This window comes from Schistocerca americana, chromosome 1, assembly GCF_021461395.2.
Source record: "Schistocerca americana isolate TAMUIC-IGC-003095 chromosome 1, iqSchAmer2.1, whole genome shotgun sequence".
Lineage (NCBI taxonomy): Eukaryota > Metazoa > Arthropoda > Insecta > Orthoptera > Acrididae > Schistocerca > Schistocerca americana.
The window spans coordinates 798,670,630-798,686,674 of NC_060119.1; the positions used below are offsets into that span (position 1 = coordinate 798,670,630).

At 40.1% G+C, this 16,045-nt stretch overlaps 1 protein-coding gene across 1 annotated transcript in view; it reads left to right on the top strand.

Moving 5' to 3' along the window:
* Positions 1 to 16,045, top strand: part of LOC124612597 (kinesin-like protein KIF11-A) — a 231,033-nt gene that overhangs the window by 186,122 nt on the left and 28,866 nt on the right. Inside the window, exons 12-13 of the mRNA XM_047140884.1 lie at positions 2,157 to 2,324; positions 13,697 to 13,954. Of these exons, the coding sequence (XP_046996840.1) occupies positions 2,157 to 2,324; positions 13,697 to 13,954 (426 nt within the window). The remainder of the gene's footprint in view (positions 1 to 2,156; positions 2,325 to 13,696; positions 13,955 to 16,045) is intronic.

Sequence of the window (16,045 nt, forward strand, 5' to 3'; positions counted from 1 at the left end):
CCAAGAGGACAAACAAGGCTATTGCTGCTAGCTCTTCTAATCTTTGTGGAATAATTGTAAGTAATGGTGCATAATGATGTATTACCGGTGGTTTCACCTTCTATTTGAAGCACTGGACTCGCTAGAGAATTTAAATTTTCCTGTTTCTAATCAAGCAAAAGCTCCCCCACATCTTCAAAATTACACACATTCAATTGTTTGTGGCAACTACACATTATTCCACAGTTCAGGTGATCGTACGGCCCCAATGTGCAAGACTGAATGTGTCTCATTTCTGTAACCATCTTTGCCATTACGTCTGCTATCTCTTTAATTCCTAAAATGTCTAGCATTCCAATTGTTCCTGCCTCTCCTGTAATCACTATTCAAATTGTGATCTGGTCTTTTATATTGATGCCTCCATGTGCCACCGCCATTCCTGTGACATCACAAATTACATCGCTGACAGTCATAAATCACATTTCAAACAATGGAAAATACAGGATGGAAAGTAACAATATTGTGGAAACGAAAGTTGCTACTCATGGTACAGCGGAGATGCTGTTGCAGATAGGCACAACAAAAAGACTGTCACAAATATACCTTTTGGCCAGTAATACCGTCGTCAAACTTGGACATATCATGAGTGAGTTGCGTTTGCGTGAGTGTGTATTTGCAATCGAGGCGGATTCTTTATAACCATTGACTTGAGTTAATTTTTATGCTTAAATTAAATTCCACATCTAAAGATTATTTTTGCATATATTTGATAACCAATAACACTGTTATTCTGATAATACAACTTTATTTTTCATATCACTCCATTTAGCAACATCAATCATGAACCATGAAAATTAGTAATCACTATTGTTAACTTAAATGAGGCAAAAACCATTTTACAGTAAAACCAATAATAATATTATGCTTTAGCTTCCATTCCTCGTGGAAGATGTTAGTTTCTTTTCCACAGTTTTATGACAGAAAGCCTAGATAGAAATGTATTTTTCTTTGTCATTGTCCGTGTTAATGCAAGAATATAAATGATCTAACAAACAATCGATGTGCGCCACTGCAAGCAAAATATCTCTAACATTCACATAGAGATACCATAAAAACTGTTTTAATTTTGATATACGAGCAATTTTTTTTTTTTTAAATGCTATAAACTGCAATGACCTTGTGGCTAGATATAGAATTTGTTTGCTCTAAACTTTTATAACTCTGGTGCATTATAAAGGTTTAGAGAAAGATATGAAACATAAATTATATATTATGTGTGTATAAAATAAAATTTACTTTTAAAATACATATTTTAATGTGTCACACCTTTTAATTGGTTTTGCTAATTAAAAAAATTATGTGGGGCTAGTAAATATCTTACCTTAAATTCGCAGCTTCTTCTTTAGTTTCCTCTTTAGAACGCGAGTGTTCGCAGGCTCTAATTTTCAGATCAGGAAAAGAGTGGGAACTTTGCCCTTTGACTCATGCACATAATTCTCTTATGTTAGTTTCCATTAAGACCCTTCTTAAGTCTTAAATAATGATCTTACTTTCTCTCTCTGATCCTGGCAGGGACTGTGCTATGGGGACTAGGCTCAGCATTAGCCACTAATTGAGCAACTGGAAAACCTTGTGTCAACCTTCTTTATTATTTGTTTAAACTTTTACTCAGTACAAAGCTTTAACTCTTTAAAATTCTTTTCTAAACCTTCCAAGAATGTGGCATGACTTAAAATGTGTTCCTGAATTTGAGCAACTGCTTCCCCTGGTCAGGTACCTTCTCAAATTTGACAATTCTGTTTTGTTATGTAAGTTTGACAAGAAATCCATGCTATTGTACTTTTGTTGCTATCTACTATATCCTCAGTAGGAGAGAAGACTATGCTTCATTGGACATATCTTCAGGAATATTTAATCTGCCTGTGATATGGAGAGATCACTTTCCTGGTCAACATTTTATGACTGCAGAGAATTTGGAGTAGTTCGCTGATCATGACCCTTATTGTTATGTTGTTAATGATAAAATCGTGAACGTTGGCAACAAGGAAACAATAAATTATCCAGTGGCTGAAAAGATTGCATGTCAATCTTGAAATATTTCAACGAGACTCGGAGAATAACTTAGCTCAGGTGAGTTACAGTAATGCTACCTTTTTATTTTTTTAATTTAATTTCAGGCCCAGAGAAGCTCTGAGACAGTTGCAACATTCACTAGAATGCAGTTGGAAGCTCTGTCGCAATTACGACATAGTTTTAGCATTCCTATTCAGATAGTTCAAGAGACAACAGAGCAAATGCAGAGGGATCATAAAAAGAGGCAAGAAGCTAAACAGAAATATAATGAGGTAATGCTACAGTCAAATTTTCCCTTTATTTATATTCTAAGTTTTTGAGACCCTAAAAACGAATAGAGATTATATTTGCTACAGCAGTAACGTGCCAAACTGTGTAGTGCATAGAAGAAAGCAAGATTGTTTCTTAATTATGTATTTAATTTTACACATTAAATCTGGAGCTTACTTTCCATTAAGTTTTGATAACAGCTGCAAAAGAAGATTGAATAAGGGAGGTGCATGTTTTCAGTGATGTTAATCTTTATGAAATTGAAATTATATGCCCATAAACAGTGGAAAACACAGCGCTGTGATTAAATAAAATGTTTCAAAAATATATAACAAAGTACCTTCAGCAAAAATTGGTTGCTTTCCAGCACAGTTTTGTCAATTTGTTAAAATGTCACTTTCAAACTCCAAAGTACATTTACTATTTTGAGGATGGTTGTGCTGCCCAATACACAGATAGAAAGAATTTCACGAATCTGGCCTATGACCAGAAAGGTTTTGAATCTCTCTCGCCCCCCTCCCCCTTCCCCACCCACCCACTATTTTTTTTTCTTTTTTTGCCCCAGTGATTGGTATGCTGTATCTGTATTACAAACATACAAGGAAACAGGTGAAGTTCAGGCCAACTTCTCACATCCGAATCGACGTAGACCATCTTCATCATGTGTGTTTCTTGTTATAGCAGACACTTGGGTTATCAAATGATTTTCAAAAAATTTTGTGAAACGAGATGAACCACTTTTTGTCACCTTTTCATTAAACCTAAACAGTAAATGGTTCATAATACCACTTCAATAATATAAACCACATTTTTGTGAAATGGTAATTATGAATTCTATTTTTTTATAATTTGTTTCATATTTATGGGCTACCTTAAGCATTTTGATAGGTACTGATGGTGACAAATTTTTGGGCATAATGCCTTTGGTGTGCCCACTTGATATTTATGGTGTTCACAATAGCATATTAAAGGCTCAATAAAACTGAACTAAACTCTACCTGAACAGGCCTGAAGGCCCAACAGTGCCAACCGGACACCATGTCATCCTCAACCCACAGGCATCACTGGATGGAGGCGCAGATGGTCAGCACATCGCTCTTCTCGCCATATTTCAGTTCACGAGACGGGAGCCGCTACTTCTCAGTCAAGTAACTTGTCTGTTTGCCTCATAAGGGCTGAGTGCACCCTGCTTGCCAAGAGCACTCGGCAGACAGGATGCTCACCCATCCCAAGTGCTAGCCCTGTGTAGTAGCACTCAGTGTTGGGGATCTGGTGGTATGTGCTCTCTCTCTCTCTCTCTCTCTCTCTCTCTCTCTCTCTTTCTCCCCTTTATTAACAGTTCTCATATACCTCTACAAATTGGTAGTCTTCCACCTCTAATGTGAATCATTGAATGCATCAAATTGAAAAGAAATCTGAGATGATCATGTTGAAAAATCCCCCCTGCATGGAATTGACATGGAATTACCTATAATGCTCTTAGGCTTAAGCCTTAACATCGATCTCTCAGACCCCTCATTTATTTTAAATGTCTAGTGTGGCAGCAGTGCAAAAGAGCACAGCTTCACTTGCTCAGTACCTTCGCCGCAGTGCTTGCCGCGTGTAAAGCAGCAGTCAACAATCAGTTTTACTTCATCAGTGAAGACATACAGAGTATTGCTTAAAGGAGTGCGCGAAGTTGTGTGCCTGAGATACCACGTTTCATATTATGTGCAAGAATTTGGTAGGTTCAGTGAACTGCATGTTTCTAATTACGGTATATTCTGCTTTCAGTGGCTGGTTTTTTTTTTTTTTTTTTTTTTTTTTTTTTTTTTTTTTTTTGGTCCTATTTCAGGTATAACATGGATAAACTTTCTAAGAAGACTAACATATCTGCAGCTAATCCAGATTTGGAAGCTTGGGTGCAAGCACAGTTACTGGATTTAGATGAAGAGGAAAGTGGGATCGATGATGACACGTTTGACGATTCTGATGATACAGATTTCGTGGTAGGTGATAGTCACCATGAAACAGAGAGTGATAATAGTGAAGAAAATGTTTTATTGGAAGAAGAGCCTGGAGCAGTGTATACTACAGATAATACCTCACAGCAAACACAGTACTTTTATGGTAAAAATAATTTCCAGTGGGCTGTTAGAATGAGAACACCACCAGAACACAATATTCTGAAAGGAGGAATGCCTGGCCTAACAGTCAAAAGTCGAAGTTTGGGGCAAAGTCCTACTAAATCTCAAATATGGGAGAATTTATTTGATAATGACATGATAGATGAAATAGTTTTACACACAAATGTGAAACTGAATACAATAAGGGTAAAGTTGCAGGAAACAACTAATCCTTCCAATTACAGAGACACTGACAAGTGTCTTCGCGAAAAGGATCTGACCTGTTGTCCTATATTTGTGGTGACAATGTCGGCAAAGCACTTTGTAATACTTCTACGTAGTCTGAGACTTGACGATGCGACTACCAGAAACAAAAGAAAGAAGTCAGGTCGTGCTGTTGCAATATCAAAAATTTTTGAGAAATTCATTTTCAATTCTCAGCAATTATACTGCGTAAAAGGCAATGTTACAGTGGATGAAATGTTTGTACCGTTCAGGAGAAAATGTCCTTTTCGTGTTTATATGCCTAGCAAACCAGTCAAATACAGCATAAAAATTATGTGCCTGGCAGACTCTGGAAGCGCTTACCTCTTCAATGTCTACATATATTCAGGGAAAGATAGTGATGGATGTGGCCTGACAGAAGAAGAGAAAAGGCTTGCCAAACCAACTCGGGCTGTTTTACGTCTGTGCAATAGAAGGAAGTAACAGAAATATTATTGCTGACAACTGCTTTACATCTCTAGAACTAATTTGTGAGCTAAGAAATAGAGGACTAACATATGTAGGAACAGTCAGAAATTCTCAGAGCTTTTGGCTGATAAAAGTAGGCCAGTTGGGTCAGCATTATATGGATTCTCTGAAAAACAAAGCAGTAATTCTTGTGTTTTCAGTGCATCGTTCCATTGAAAATGATACCATAAAACATAAGCCAGAAATTATTTGTTGTGTTGTAGTAACGAAATATGGAGTAGATTTGCTAGGCATGAAATGTGCCAATTATTCGTCAGACATACAAGGTGCTGCCCAGTGGCAGTCTTGTACACACTTGTAAACATCAGTTGCATGGACAGTTTTGTTCTGTATTTGTGCTACAGAGGAAACCCCATGCTAACTCGTCCTAGGAATGTCAAGGAAATGATCCACAAAGTTCTAGGAGACACTCAGCGATCAAGTGAAGGCATTCCAAGTGATAGAATGGACAAAAGGAAGACGTGTATGAAGTGCCCTGCGTCCAAGAAGAGGAAAACGGCGTGTAAGTGCTGCCTGGAATGCAGCAGAAAGACGTGTGTTGACTGTGCAAAAGAGATGTGATTTAATATTTCAGTTCAATTGATGATCTTCTTCTTCTTCCTTTTTCTTTTTTTTCTTTCTTTTTTTTTCTTCTTTTCTCTCTCTCTCTCTCTCTCTCTCTCTCTCTCTCTGCAATATTTTATTTATATTTGGGAATATATTGTCTGGTATAACAGTGGTGAAAATCATATGAAATCTGACACTGAATGACTGCAAGTACTTGTGATATTTCATGTTTATTTTATATAATTTAAACAACAAAGTGTTTATATGGGCTGAAAAGTACTAAATTTACTTATGACATGAATTAACTGACTATTTACTGGATTTCTGTCATCTTATGTGAAGTTCAGTTACGCATATTTCAGAGATGTTAATGGTTAAGTAAGAACACTGTGTGCCAGTACATATTGTCAAGGTTACAAAGTTAATTGCCTCTGATTACCACTTTATATATAAAACATTGAAATTCATGTGCCTTAATTATGCATTACACATTAGTTGCACAAATATCGTAGCATAAACTCTTGGTACCTGCTGTGGAACTGTGTTGCCTTTGGAGGAAATATCACTGTGTCTGTGCCTCATCCATCCACCTCTTACACTTATTATCTGTAAAGCAGTTTCACTAACTGATGTTACTTCAGCTGCCAAACTTCGCACTAAAAACAGGATGTTGTGTCCATTGTCTTAGTTGTAGTTAAAATTGTTCACCTGAATTACATAGTCCATCTGGAAAATAACTAAACAAATTTGCATTTGGTCCATTTCTCTCTCTCTCTCTCTCTCTCTCTCTCTCTCTCTCTCTCTCTCTCTCTCTCTCTCTCTCCCTCCCCCTCTCCCTGCTGCTACATTCATCAAATACCTAAGTTGCCTTCTAAAAATGCAGATATAAAACAGCCTTTCCGATAGTGTCCCGATTTACCGTTATGGTTACAGTACAGTGATCTGAATCGGTGCACTTCATGTGTATGTTAAATATTTAGACATAAAAGGAATAAAATATTTAGATTAACCAGTTTTACTGCAATAGCTACCATATTATGTATAACTTATTGATGTGTAGCTTGATGACATCATTTGTGCAATGGAACCTGATCTTGTGTGCATATATTTGGCTTTTAGAGTCATTTAACTGCAAGAGTGTTATTATTCATGCTTATTCACTTCCATTTCATTCTAAACAGTGATCTATACAATGAATGGTACAAGCCACACACATGAGGGAGAAATATGTGCTATACATCCATGTGGCAAAAGAGTGCTTTGGAACAGAAAAGATAACTTGTGAGCTATTAGTCAGGTCTTAAGAGGACCACAACAGCTTTGGGAAATAAGCAAAAGCACATTGGTGTTGATAGCAAAATAATGGTGAAATTATAATGAAACTGTCACAACAAATTGGCGTTCCCCAGGTTGAAACTGTCGGAGTAAGAAGTAAATGACAGCTTTGGATTATTATAAGATAGATAACATTTGTTGTCTTTCTAGGAGAAGGGAAAAGACGACACTAAAAAGCTTCTTTTGTTACTTCAGGAAGGTTGTGTACAGGGTGGCCCAAAAAGGATGGTCACATTTTAAATAACTATAACTCCATCAGTTTTACAAATTAATTTTATTCAATTACGTAACTAAATGCTCCCAGGCACCCAATTACAAGAACTAACCACAAAAAATCATGTACGGAAAATGACTTCCGGAAGATGGTGTCCTTCCTCGGTGATGCATTCCACAAGTCTTTCCTCGAAATTTTCCATCACTTTCACTACTGTTTCTTCTTGAATTGCCATAATTTCCGCACTGATTGCCTCCTTCAGATCAATTAAGTTTCGGGGCTTCTTTACGTAGACTTTTGACTTTAGGTATCCCCAAAGAAAAAAATCACAGGCTGAGAGGTCAGGTGATCTCGCGGGCCAGTGGACATCTCCAAAACGCGAGATGATGTGGTGGGGGAACATCCGCCTTAAAACACACATGGAGTCATTGGCTGTGTGGGCCGTGGCCCCGTCCTGTTGAAACCAAATTCGATCTTGATTTACATGTAACTCTCGCAGTTTCGGCACCAAGAAGCTACGTAGCATGTTAACGTAACGTTTCGAGTTCACTGTGACTGTAGCGTTGTTCTCCTCAAAAAAATAAGGACCAACAATCCCCAATCTTGAAATTCCACACCAGACTGTTACCTTAGCACTATGAAGAGGCTTTTGGTGCAATTCTCTGGGATTATCTGCTGCCCAATACCTGCAGTTTTGTTTATTGACATAGCCGTCTAAATGGAAATGGGCTTCATCTGACATAAGAAGCACAACATCATTATTAGAGTACAAAATGTCAAGCATTGATTCACAAAATCGTCTTCGCTGCTCAAAATCACGATCATACAGCTTTTGCATGATCATAATTTTGTATGGGTGAAACTGTAACTCACGGCTTAAAATACGCTGCAACGAACTACGGCTGAGGCCTAAAGTTTGAGCACGACGCCTAGTGGAACGACGCGGGCTTTGCAGCACTGACGCTCTAACATCATCAATGTTCTGTGGAGTAACTGCCGTACGTGTACGCCCTGTAGATTTACCACTTTTGACAGACCCTGTTGTCCGGAATGCAGTCACCCAACGTGATATGGATCTGCGATCTGGAATGGGTCCATCACGCGCTACACCAAAACGTTGTCGAAACCATCGTTGCACAGTAATAAACGATTCATCATTTCTGAAAAACTGTTCCACAGCAAAAACACGATGCTCGACCGTCCACTGCGCCATCTCATGGCAAACTGGGTGTAATGGCCGACTTGCAGACGGCCGGCAGTGGTCCCCCCTCCTCACCTTTCAATGGTACTACGCAGTTCAAATCCGACCATCCTTTTTGGGCCACCCAGTATCTTCTCAAAGGCAGTAAATTTTCATTACGCCCAATGCTGAGAAACGTAAACCTTAGTTGTTCATTTATTAATGGTTCAGAACTGTGGGATGGAGAGATAATAGCTGATATTTTTGTGGAATGTGGTGGGTGAGACCTTAGATAATATTGTGTAGCTTGATCAGACTTGGTTTAATCTTGATCATTCATTACACATACGAAAATTGATTTCATACATTGGTGGAAGTTGGAAGGTTGGTACACCCAAGGGGAGAATGACAGTCCCTGATGGAAAAAGAAGACAGATAATTATCTATCATGCAGTTACTTCGGACAGTTATATACTAAACTTCCAGTCACTATTGTTTGAAAAAAGAATGAGTAATTATCGTTAATCCTTTCATTGTTACGAACATGCTCTCTGCCATCCATGCTGACTGTACCTTTGTTGTGGCTATACTACTCATCAAATGCTGCTACTTGTGCTGAGATGGCTTTCAGGCCTCTATGAAGTAATTATCATCAGATTTTAAGAAAATTATTCAATGAAACAAATTGATTTTGCACGTGTTACAGTCTGATATTTTCGCTTGATAAAGGACCAATTTCCTTTTGTTATGCGTCATTTACTGCACTCCATCAAAATAAGGAAAACATTGCACACGATTTTGAAGAATTTGCAGAGGTAAAAACATGTTAGATAAACTTTATGGTCGATTTTAGATCGTATATTGAGCATATGAAATGCAGATAAGCTATAGAAATTTTATTTCAGATTGAGATCAGAACAATATCAGCTTCCATTCTGAAGTAATTGGTTTTTATATCCAGTGGACACTTGCACAAGACACACCCATTTCTGTCCTCGCACATTAGGAATTTAGTGGTCATAACTAAAGTCGTGTTTCATAAATGTAGGAGAAGACAGATCGCTACTTACTGTAAAAAAGATATACTAAGTTGCAGACACTTACATAAAGCTTTCGGCCACAGCCTTCACCAGTAAAAGACACACACACTCCAGCATCTTGGGCCACAATGCATCTATCACATGGGATGCAAGCAGCAATCTGGAGGAGGCAGGAAAGGGGAAGGGATAGTACTGTACAGGTGGCGAGAGAGACAAACACTGTCTAGTGGAGTATGCAGGAACTAGAATGCCAACAGTCGCAGAATCAGAAGATTGTGTAGCAGGAAGGTTGGAGAAAATGGAGGAGAGGAGCAGGGAAAGACTGGCAGATGTGTTGGCAGAGGACTGAAAATAAACAGGGTGAGATATGAAAGTGGGAGGAGATTATAGGACAGGGGTGGAAACTGTTGGGTGGACAGTATGTTACTGTAGGTTGAGGCTGGGATTGTTACATCTTGTAAGGATAACTCCCATCCGTGCAGTTCAGAAAAGGGGAGGATCTAGATGGCTCGGGCATTGAAGGAGCCATTGAAATAAAGTGTGTTATTTGTCTGCTGCATGTTGGGCCACAGAGTGGTCTACTTTAGTTTTGGCCGCAGTTTGTTGGTGGCCGTTCATTCTGGTGGTCCTGGTTGGTACTCATACCAATATACAGTGAAGTGCCAAAGAAACTGGTATAGGCATGCATATTCAAATACAGAGCTATGTAAACATACAGAATATGGCGCTGCGGTCAGCAACGCCTATATAAGACAAGTGTCTTGTGCAGCAATTAGATTGGTTACTGCTGCTGCAATGGCAGGTTATCAAGATTTAAGTGGGTTTAAACAATGTTATAGCCAGCACACAAGCAATGGGCCACAGCATCTTGGAAGTAGCGATGAAGTGGAGATTTTCCTGTAAGGACATTTCACGAGTGTACCATGAATATCAGAAATCTGATAAAACATAAAATGTCTGAAATCGCTGCATCTGCAAAAGATCCTACAAGAACGGGGAGAGAATCGTTCAGTGTGAAAGAAGTGCAATCCTTCAGCAGATAGCTGCGGATTTTAATGCTGGGCCCTCAGGAAATGTCAGCATGCGAACCATTCAATGAAACGTCGTCAATATTGGCTTTCGTAGCTGAAGGCCCACTCGTGTACCCTTTGACAACTGCACGACACAAGCTTTATGCTTCGCCTGGGCCCGTCAACACCGACATTTGACTGTTGATGACTGGGAACAAGTCTCATTTCAAATTGTATCGAGCAGATGGACATGAACAGGTGTGGAGACAACCTCATGAATCTATGGACCCTGCACAGGGGACTGTTCAAGCTGCTGGAGGCTCTGTAAAGGTGAGAGGCATGTGCAGTTGAAGTTAAATGGGACCCTCGATTCACGTAGACACAACTATGACTGGTGACATGTACATAAGCATCCTGTCTGATCACTTGTATTCATTTGTGTACGTCGTGCATTCCGACAGACTTGGGGAAATTCCAGCAGGACAATGCGTCACCCCACATGTCCAGAATTGCTACAGACTGGCTCCAGGAACTGAGTTTTAATCATTTCCTCTGGCCACCAAACTCCCCATACATGAACATTATTGAGAATATCTGGGATGCCTTGCAATGTTCTGTTCAGAAGAGATCTCCACCCTCTCGTACTCTTGCTGATTTATGGACAGTTCTGCTGGATTCATGGTGTCAGTTCCCTCCAGTGATATTTCAGACATTAGTCGAATCCATGCTGTGTCCATGCCATGTCCTGTTGCAGCACTTCTGCATGCTCGCAGGGTCCCTGCATGATATTAAGGACTTGTACCAGTTTCTGTGTCTTTTCATTGTAAAAAGCTGTGCAGTGATTGCAGCAGAGCTGATAAATGACGTGGCTGCTTTCACAGGTGGCCCAGCCCCTGATTGGTTAGGATAAACCTGTGACAGGACTGGAATAGAATGTGCTGGGTGGGTGGATTGGGCAGATTTTGCACCTGGGTCTTCCACAGGGATATGATCCTTATGTGTGGAGGTTGGGTGGTTAATGAAACACCCTTTTAGGAGGGGTGGGAAGTATCTCAGCAAGGATGTCCCTCATTTCAGGGCATGATAGTAGGTAATCAAAGCCTTGGCGATGGATGTAGTTCAGTTTTTCCAGTCCGGGGTGGTGAAGGGGACACTTCTTTGTGGCTGGTTCTTGAGGGCTGTGGAAAGATTGGGGGTGTGAAGAGAAATGGCACAGGAGATCTGTTTGTGGACTAGGTCTGGGGAATAGTACCTGCCTGTGACGGCCCTAGTAAATCCCTCAGCTTACTGAGCAAGGGCCAGGCTGTATAAGAGGGATTTTTTTGCTGTGAGAGGGATGACAGCTGCCAAAATGCAGGTACTGTTGGTGGATGGTGGGTTTAATGTGGACAGAGGTGCAGATGCAGCCATCAAAGAGAACGGGGAGGTCAATACCTAGGAAGGTGGCACGCTGCGTTGGGGAGGACAACACAAAGCAGATGGGTGGGAAAGTGTTAGAGGTTGTGAAGGAACGAAGATACAGTGTCTTGGCCCTCAGTCCAGATCATGAAGATATCATCAATGAGCCAGAATCAGACGAGGGGTTTGGTGTTTGGGAGGCTAGAAAGGTCTCCTCTAGACATAGTATAAAAATGTTAGCATATGATGGTACTGCGTGGGTGCCCATGGCTGTGCCTCGGATTTATGTACCTTCTCTTCAAATGGTGGGTTGGGATAAAGTTGATAAGGTGTATGAGGAATGAGGTAGTCAGTTTGGAATTGAAGATGCTGGAAAAAGTAGTGTTCAATAATGGTCATACAGTGGGCATGAAAGATTGTGCATAGGGAGGTGGTGTCAACAGTGAGAAGTAAGGATTCAGGAGGTAAAGGGGTGGTAATGGTGGAAGGTCTGTGTCTTTGACGTGGAAGGCTAGATTATGGGCAATCGGTTGAAGGTGTTGGTCAATGAGGGCCGAAATTCTTTCAGTGGGGGCACAATAATCAGCTATAATAGGACGTCCAGGATTGTTGGGGTTGTGAATTTTGGGGAGTGTGTAGAAGGTGTGCGGATGTCATAAGGTGTGTGGATGTCATAAGGTGAGGACGGAAATGGGTTCAGAGGAGATTTTCTGGAAATTGGTTACGGTCTTAAGCAGGGATTGGAGATTGGGTTGGATTTCTGGGATGGGATCACGCTGGCAGAGTTTATAGATGGAGTAGTTAGATAACTGGTGGAGACCTTCTGCAAGTTAATCACTGTGATTCATGACAACAGTGGTGGAAACTTTGTCTGCAGGTTGAATGGTCAGGTCAGGATTTGTTTTGAGTTTGTGTATGGCTGTTCTTTCTTCCACTGAAAGATGGTGAATGCTAAGTTGGAGGTAAGGAATTCCTGGAAGATGACTGGTGAGGGTTAAGTGGGAGGAGGAGGGGGGGGGGGGGGGGGGGGAGTGTGAGGATCACAGTTCTATGGTGGTATGAACTGGAAGATGCAGTGTTCAGTGTTGGAATTAAGGTGGCACAACAGGCAGCTGAACATAACACGCTTTATTTGAATGGCTGCTTCACTGCTCGAGCCATCTGGATCCTCCCCTCCACTACCAGTTTTTCTGAATTGCATAGATGGGGAGTTATCCTTACAACAAATTCTCTGCTCCTGTAAGGATCCCACCCTCAACCTATGGTAACATACTTTTCGCACAACCTCCATCCAACAGGTTCCACCCCTGTCCTATCATCTCTCACCCTGTTTATTTCCAGTCCTCTGCCAATGCAACTGTCAGTCTTTCCCTGTTCCTCTCCTTATTTGGTCCATTTTTCCCCCACCTTGCTGCCCCACAACCCCCTGGCACTATGCGTGTTGGCATTCTAGTCTCTGCACACTCCATCAGACAGCGTTTCTCTCTCCCCACCCATGCACTACTATCCCTTTCCCTTTCCAGCCGCCTCCAGATTGCGGCTTGCACCTCATGTTGCGTTCTGGCCCTAGATGGAGTTGGCAGACGTGTGTGTGAGGCGCGCTTGCTTTTATTGGTTCCAGTTTCGCCAAAAATGGATGTTATCTTTCCAGGCCCTTAATCATTACACTATTTCAGAAGACTCCATTCGACTTTTGTTTCAAAATTGTTTGAGGGTTATCTAATAGATAAGAGCTTAGAAGGTAGCAATTATCATCACACCTGCTCATTAAAGCATTACTCTTTTTACTACAGGAACTTTTCTCCAGTTTACGAAAATTGATAGAAAATGCTAGAAATATTGAAAGAAGGCATCAAGAATTTCTTACAGAAGAAAATGATGAGTCGGAAACAGATGAAGATTTTAAGCTAATCCAGCAAAATACAGAGAAAGCTAATCTTGTGGTATCATCTGCTTTGGAAACAGAAGAAAGACGGTGCCGCGATCTTCATACTAGCATAGAGGTGCATGGCGAAGAAACTTCGGAAATGGTAAAAGGATTTCTTGAAAGGGTGAGTATGGAAAATGAAAATAAGTGTTCAATTTCTAGTGCAGTAACTGAACTGAATATTCTAAATAATTATTATAGAGAAAAGAATTGCCCTCAGAAGTGGAAATTGAGGTCTCAGTAGATATTGTTCAGGTACATCTTTAATAGTTTTACTCACAAAAATTGTAATCTCTTGACAGTAGTGCCATAGAGAATAAAGTGGTACCAGGATATAAACTGATTTACTGTAGAACAGTGCACTAAAACACTTGATGAGCCAAAACATTATGACCCCCTGCTTAATAGCTTATTTGTCTGTCTTTGGAATGAAATACATCACGGATTCTGCATATCAGGGATCTGATAGTTTGTCCGTAAGTTTGTGGAGGTATGTGGCATTAGATGTTTATGCACAGGTCATGTAATTCGCATAAATAATGGCTGTCAATTTGCAGATGTGGTGATGGCACCTGAAATTGACCCAGGCGGGTTCCATAGGATTTACGTCGAGCAAATTTGATTACCGAGACGTGAGTTCCCTATAATGCCGCTCAAACCACTGCAGCATGGTTCTGGCTCAGAGATATGAACAATTATACTGCTGAATGATGACATTGCTGTCAGGGAACACATTGAGCATGAAAGAAAGCAGGTGGTTTGCATCTGTCAGCGTGTCTTCTATTACTGCGTCCATGACGCGCTGCATGTTTTGAGCTGCCGTTCATCTCAGTGATGGTATAAGTGGAGACAACCATCAACCTAGTTTCAACAAAAATGTGATTCAACTAAAGAGCCAACACGTTTCCATTGATCAATGATTGAATCTTGATGGCTCTGGGTCAACGTGTGAACACACAGGGGTGGTCTGCTGCATAGTTGTTCAACAATGTACGACGAACTGTGTGCTCCAAAATATTTGCGTATGCACCAGCATTGTGCTCTTTCAGCAGAGTGGCCACAGATCACATTCTCTCCTACTTTATAGATCTCACAAGCTTCCGAACCCCACAGTTTATGTGAAGAGTCATCGACGTCCAACCATTTAGTGCCTATTGATAGTTTCACTGCCCTTCTACCTCTTTCCATAGATGCCCAAGACTGTGGCTCTTCTTCTTTGTTTTAACTTACTCGCTTCCAGACTCTGCGTAATAATAATCTGCCTATTGTCAAAGTTGCTTATCTCAATGTATTTCCCCATTTGTAGCCCATATCTTTACTCAGGTGCTCCTCTGTTTGTATCTGCTCTGCATATATTTGTTACCACATCATAGGCCTGCAGCGCCACAAGGCAGTATCAAACATCACGGTGGGCAGTGGTCATAATGTTTTGGATTATCATTGTAGATTCACCATTGTCACAGGAATTTGATATTATGGAACGCTTCACAGGAAATTGATATTTTTAAAAATAAAGAAATTAATGTGTTAAATTTGTAGAAGGCGGTGATAGAATGGAGACTAAGGTCCTAAACATAATATTTCTTCATTCTTTTCTGTCGTTTTAGTATACTGTTGTTCCTGAAATATATGAGGTACAGAAATTGAGTCCCATTAAGAAATTTGAGAGATATTATTTACAATTGCATAATATTGTCCTAAATGGTAATTTGAAGTATGGATGTTAAATAGTCGTCAATATTTACAGAATGTCAATTTTGATACTGGAGAATTTGAAACATAATTACATCAGTGTAAAACCAGTCTACTTGTTACCACTGTCAATGATTTCTTGTCAGTAGGGCTTGCAGGGTGAACTGAACAGGAATACCACATTTTATACAAAGTCAGTTCGAGTAACTGCAGTGTAAGCTTTATATGCTTGTGTTTAGAGATTTCTGCACAAAAAGCTTCCCTGTTTCAGCCTACAATGCCATTTTAAAGTGCATTTGTGATTAATATAGATACTCTTATTTCTATATTACTTACGATCAGCATGCCATGCTAGTGCACCACTTGCACTGTCAGTTACTGATATTTTAGATATTTAAGATGGTTGTGACATTTTGCGGTCTACACTGGTAATTTGTGTAGAAAAGTATGTTGTAAGCAGTGAATTTATCTCAAAACCAGTATGTTGAACATAAAAACATCTGGTATACAATCAACACTGGCT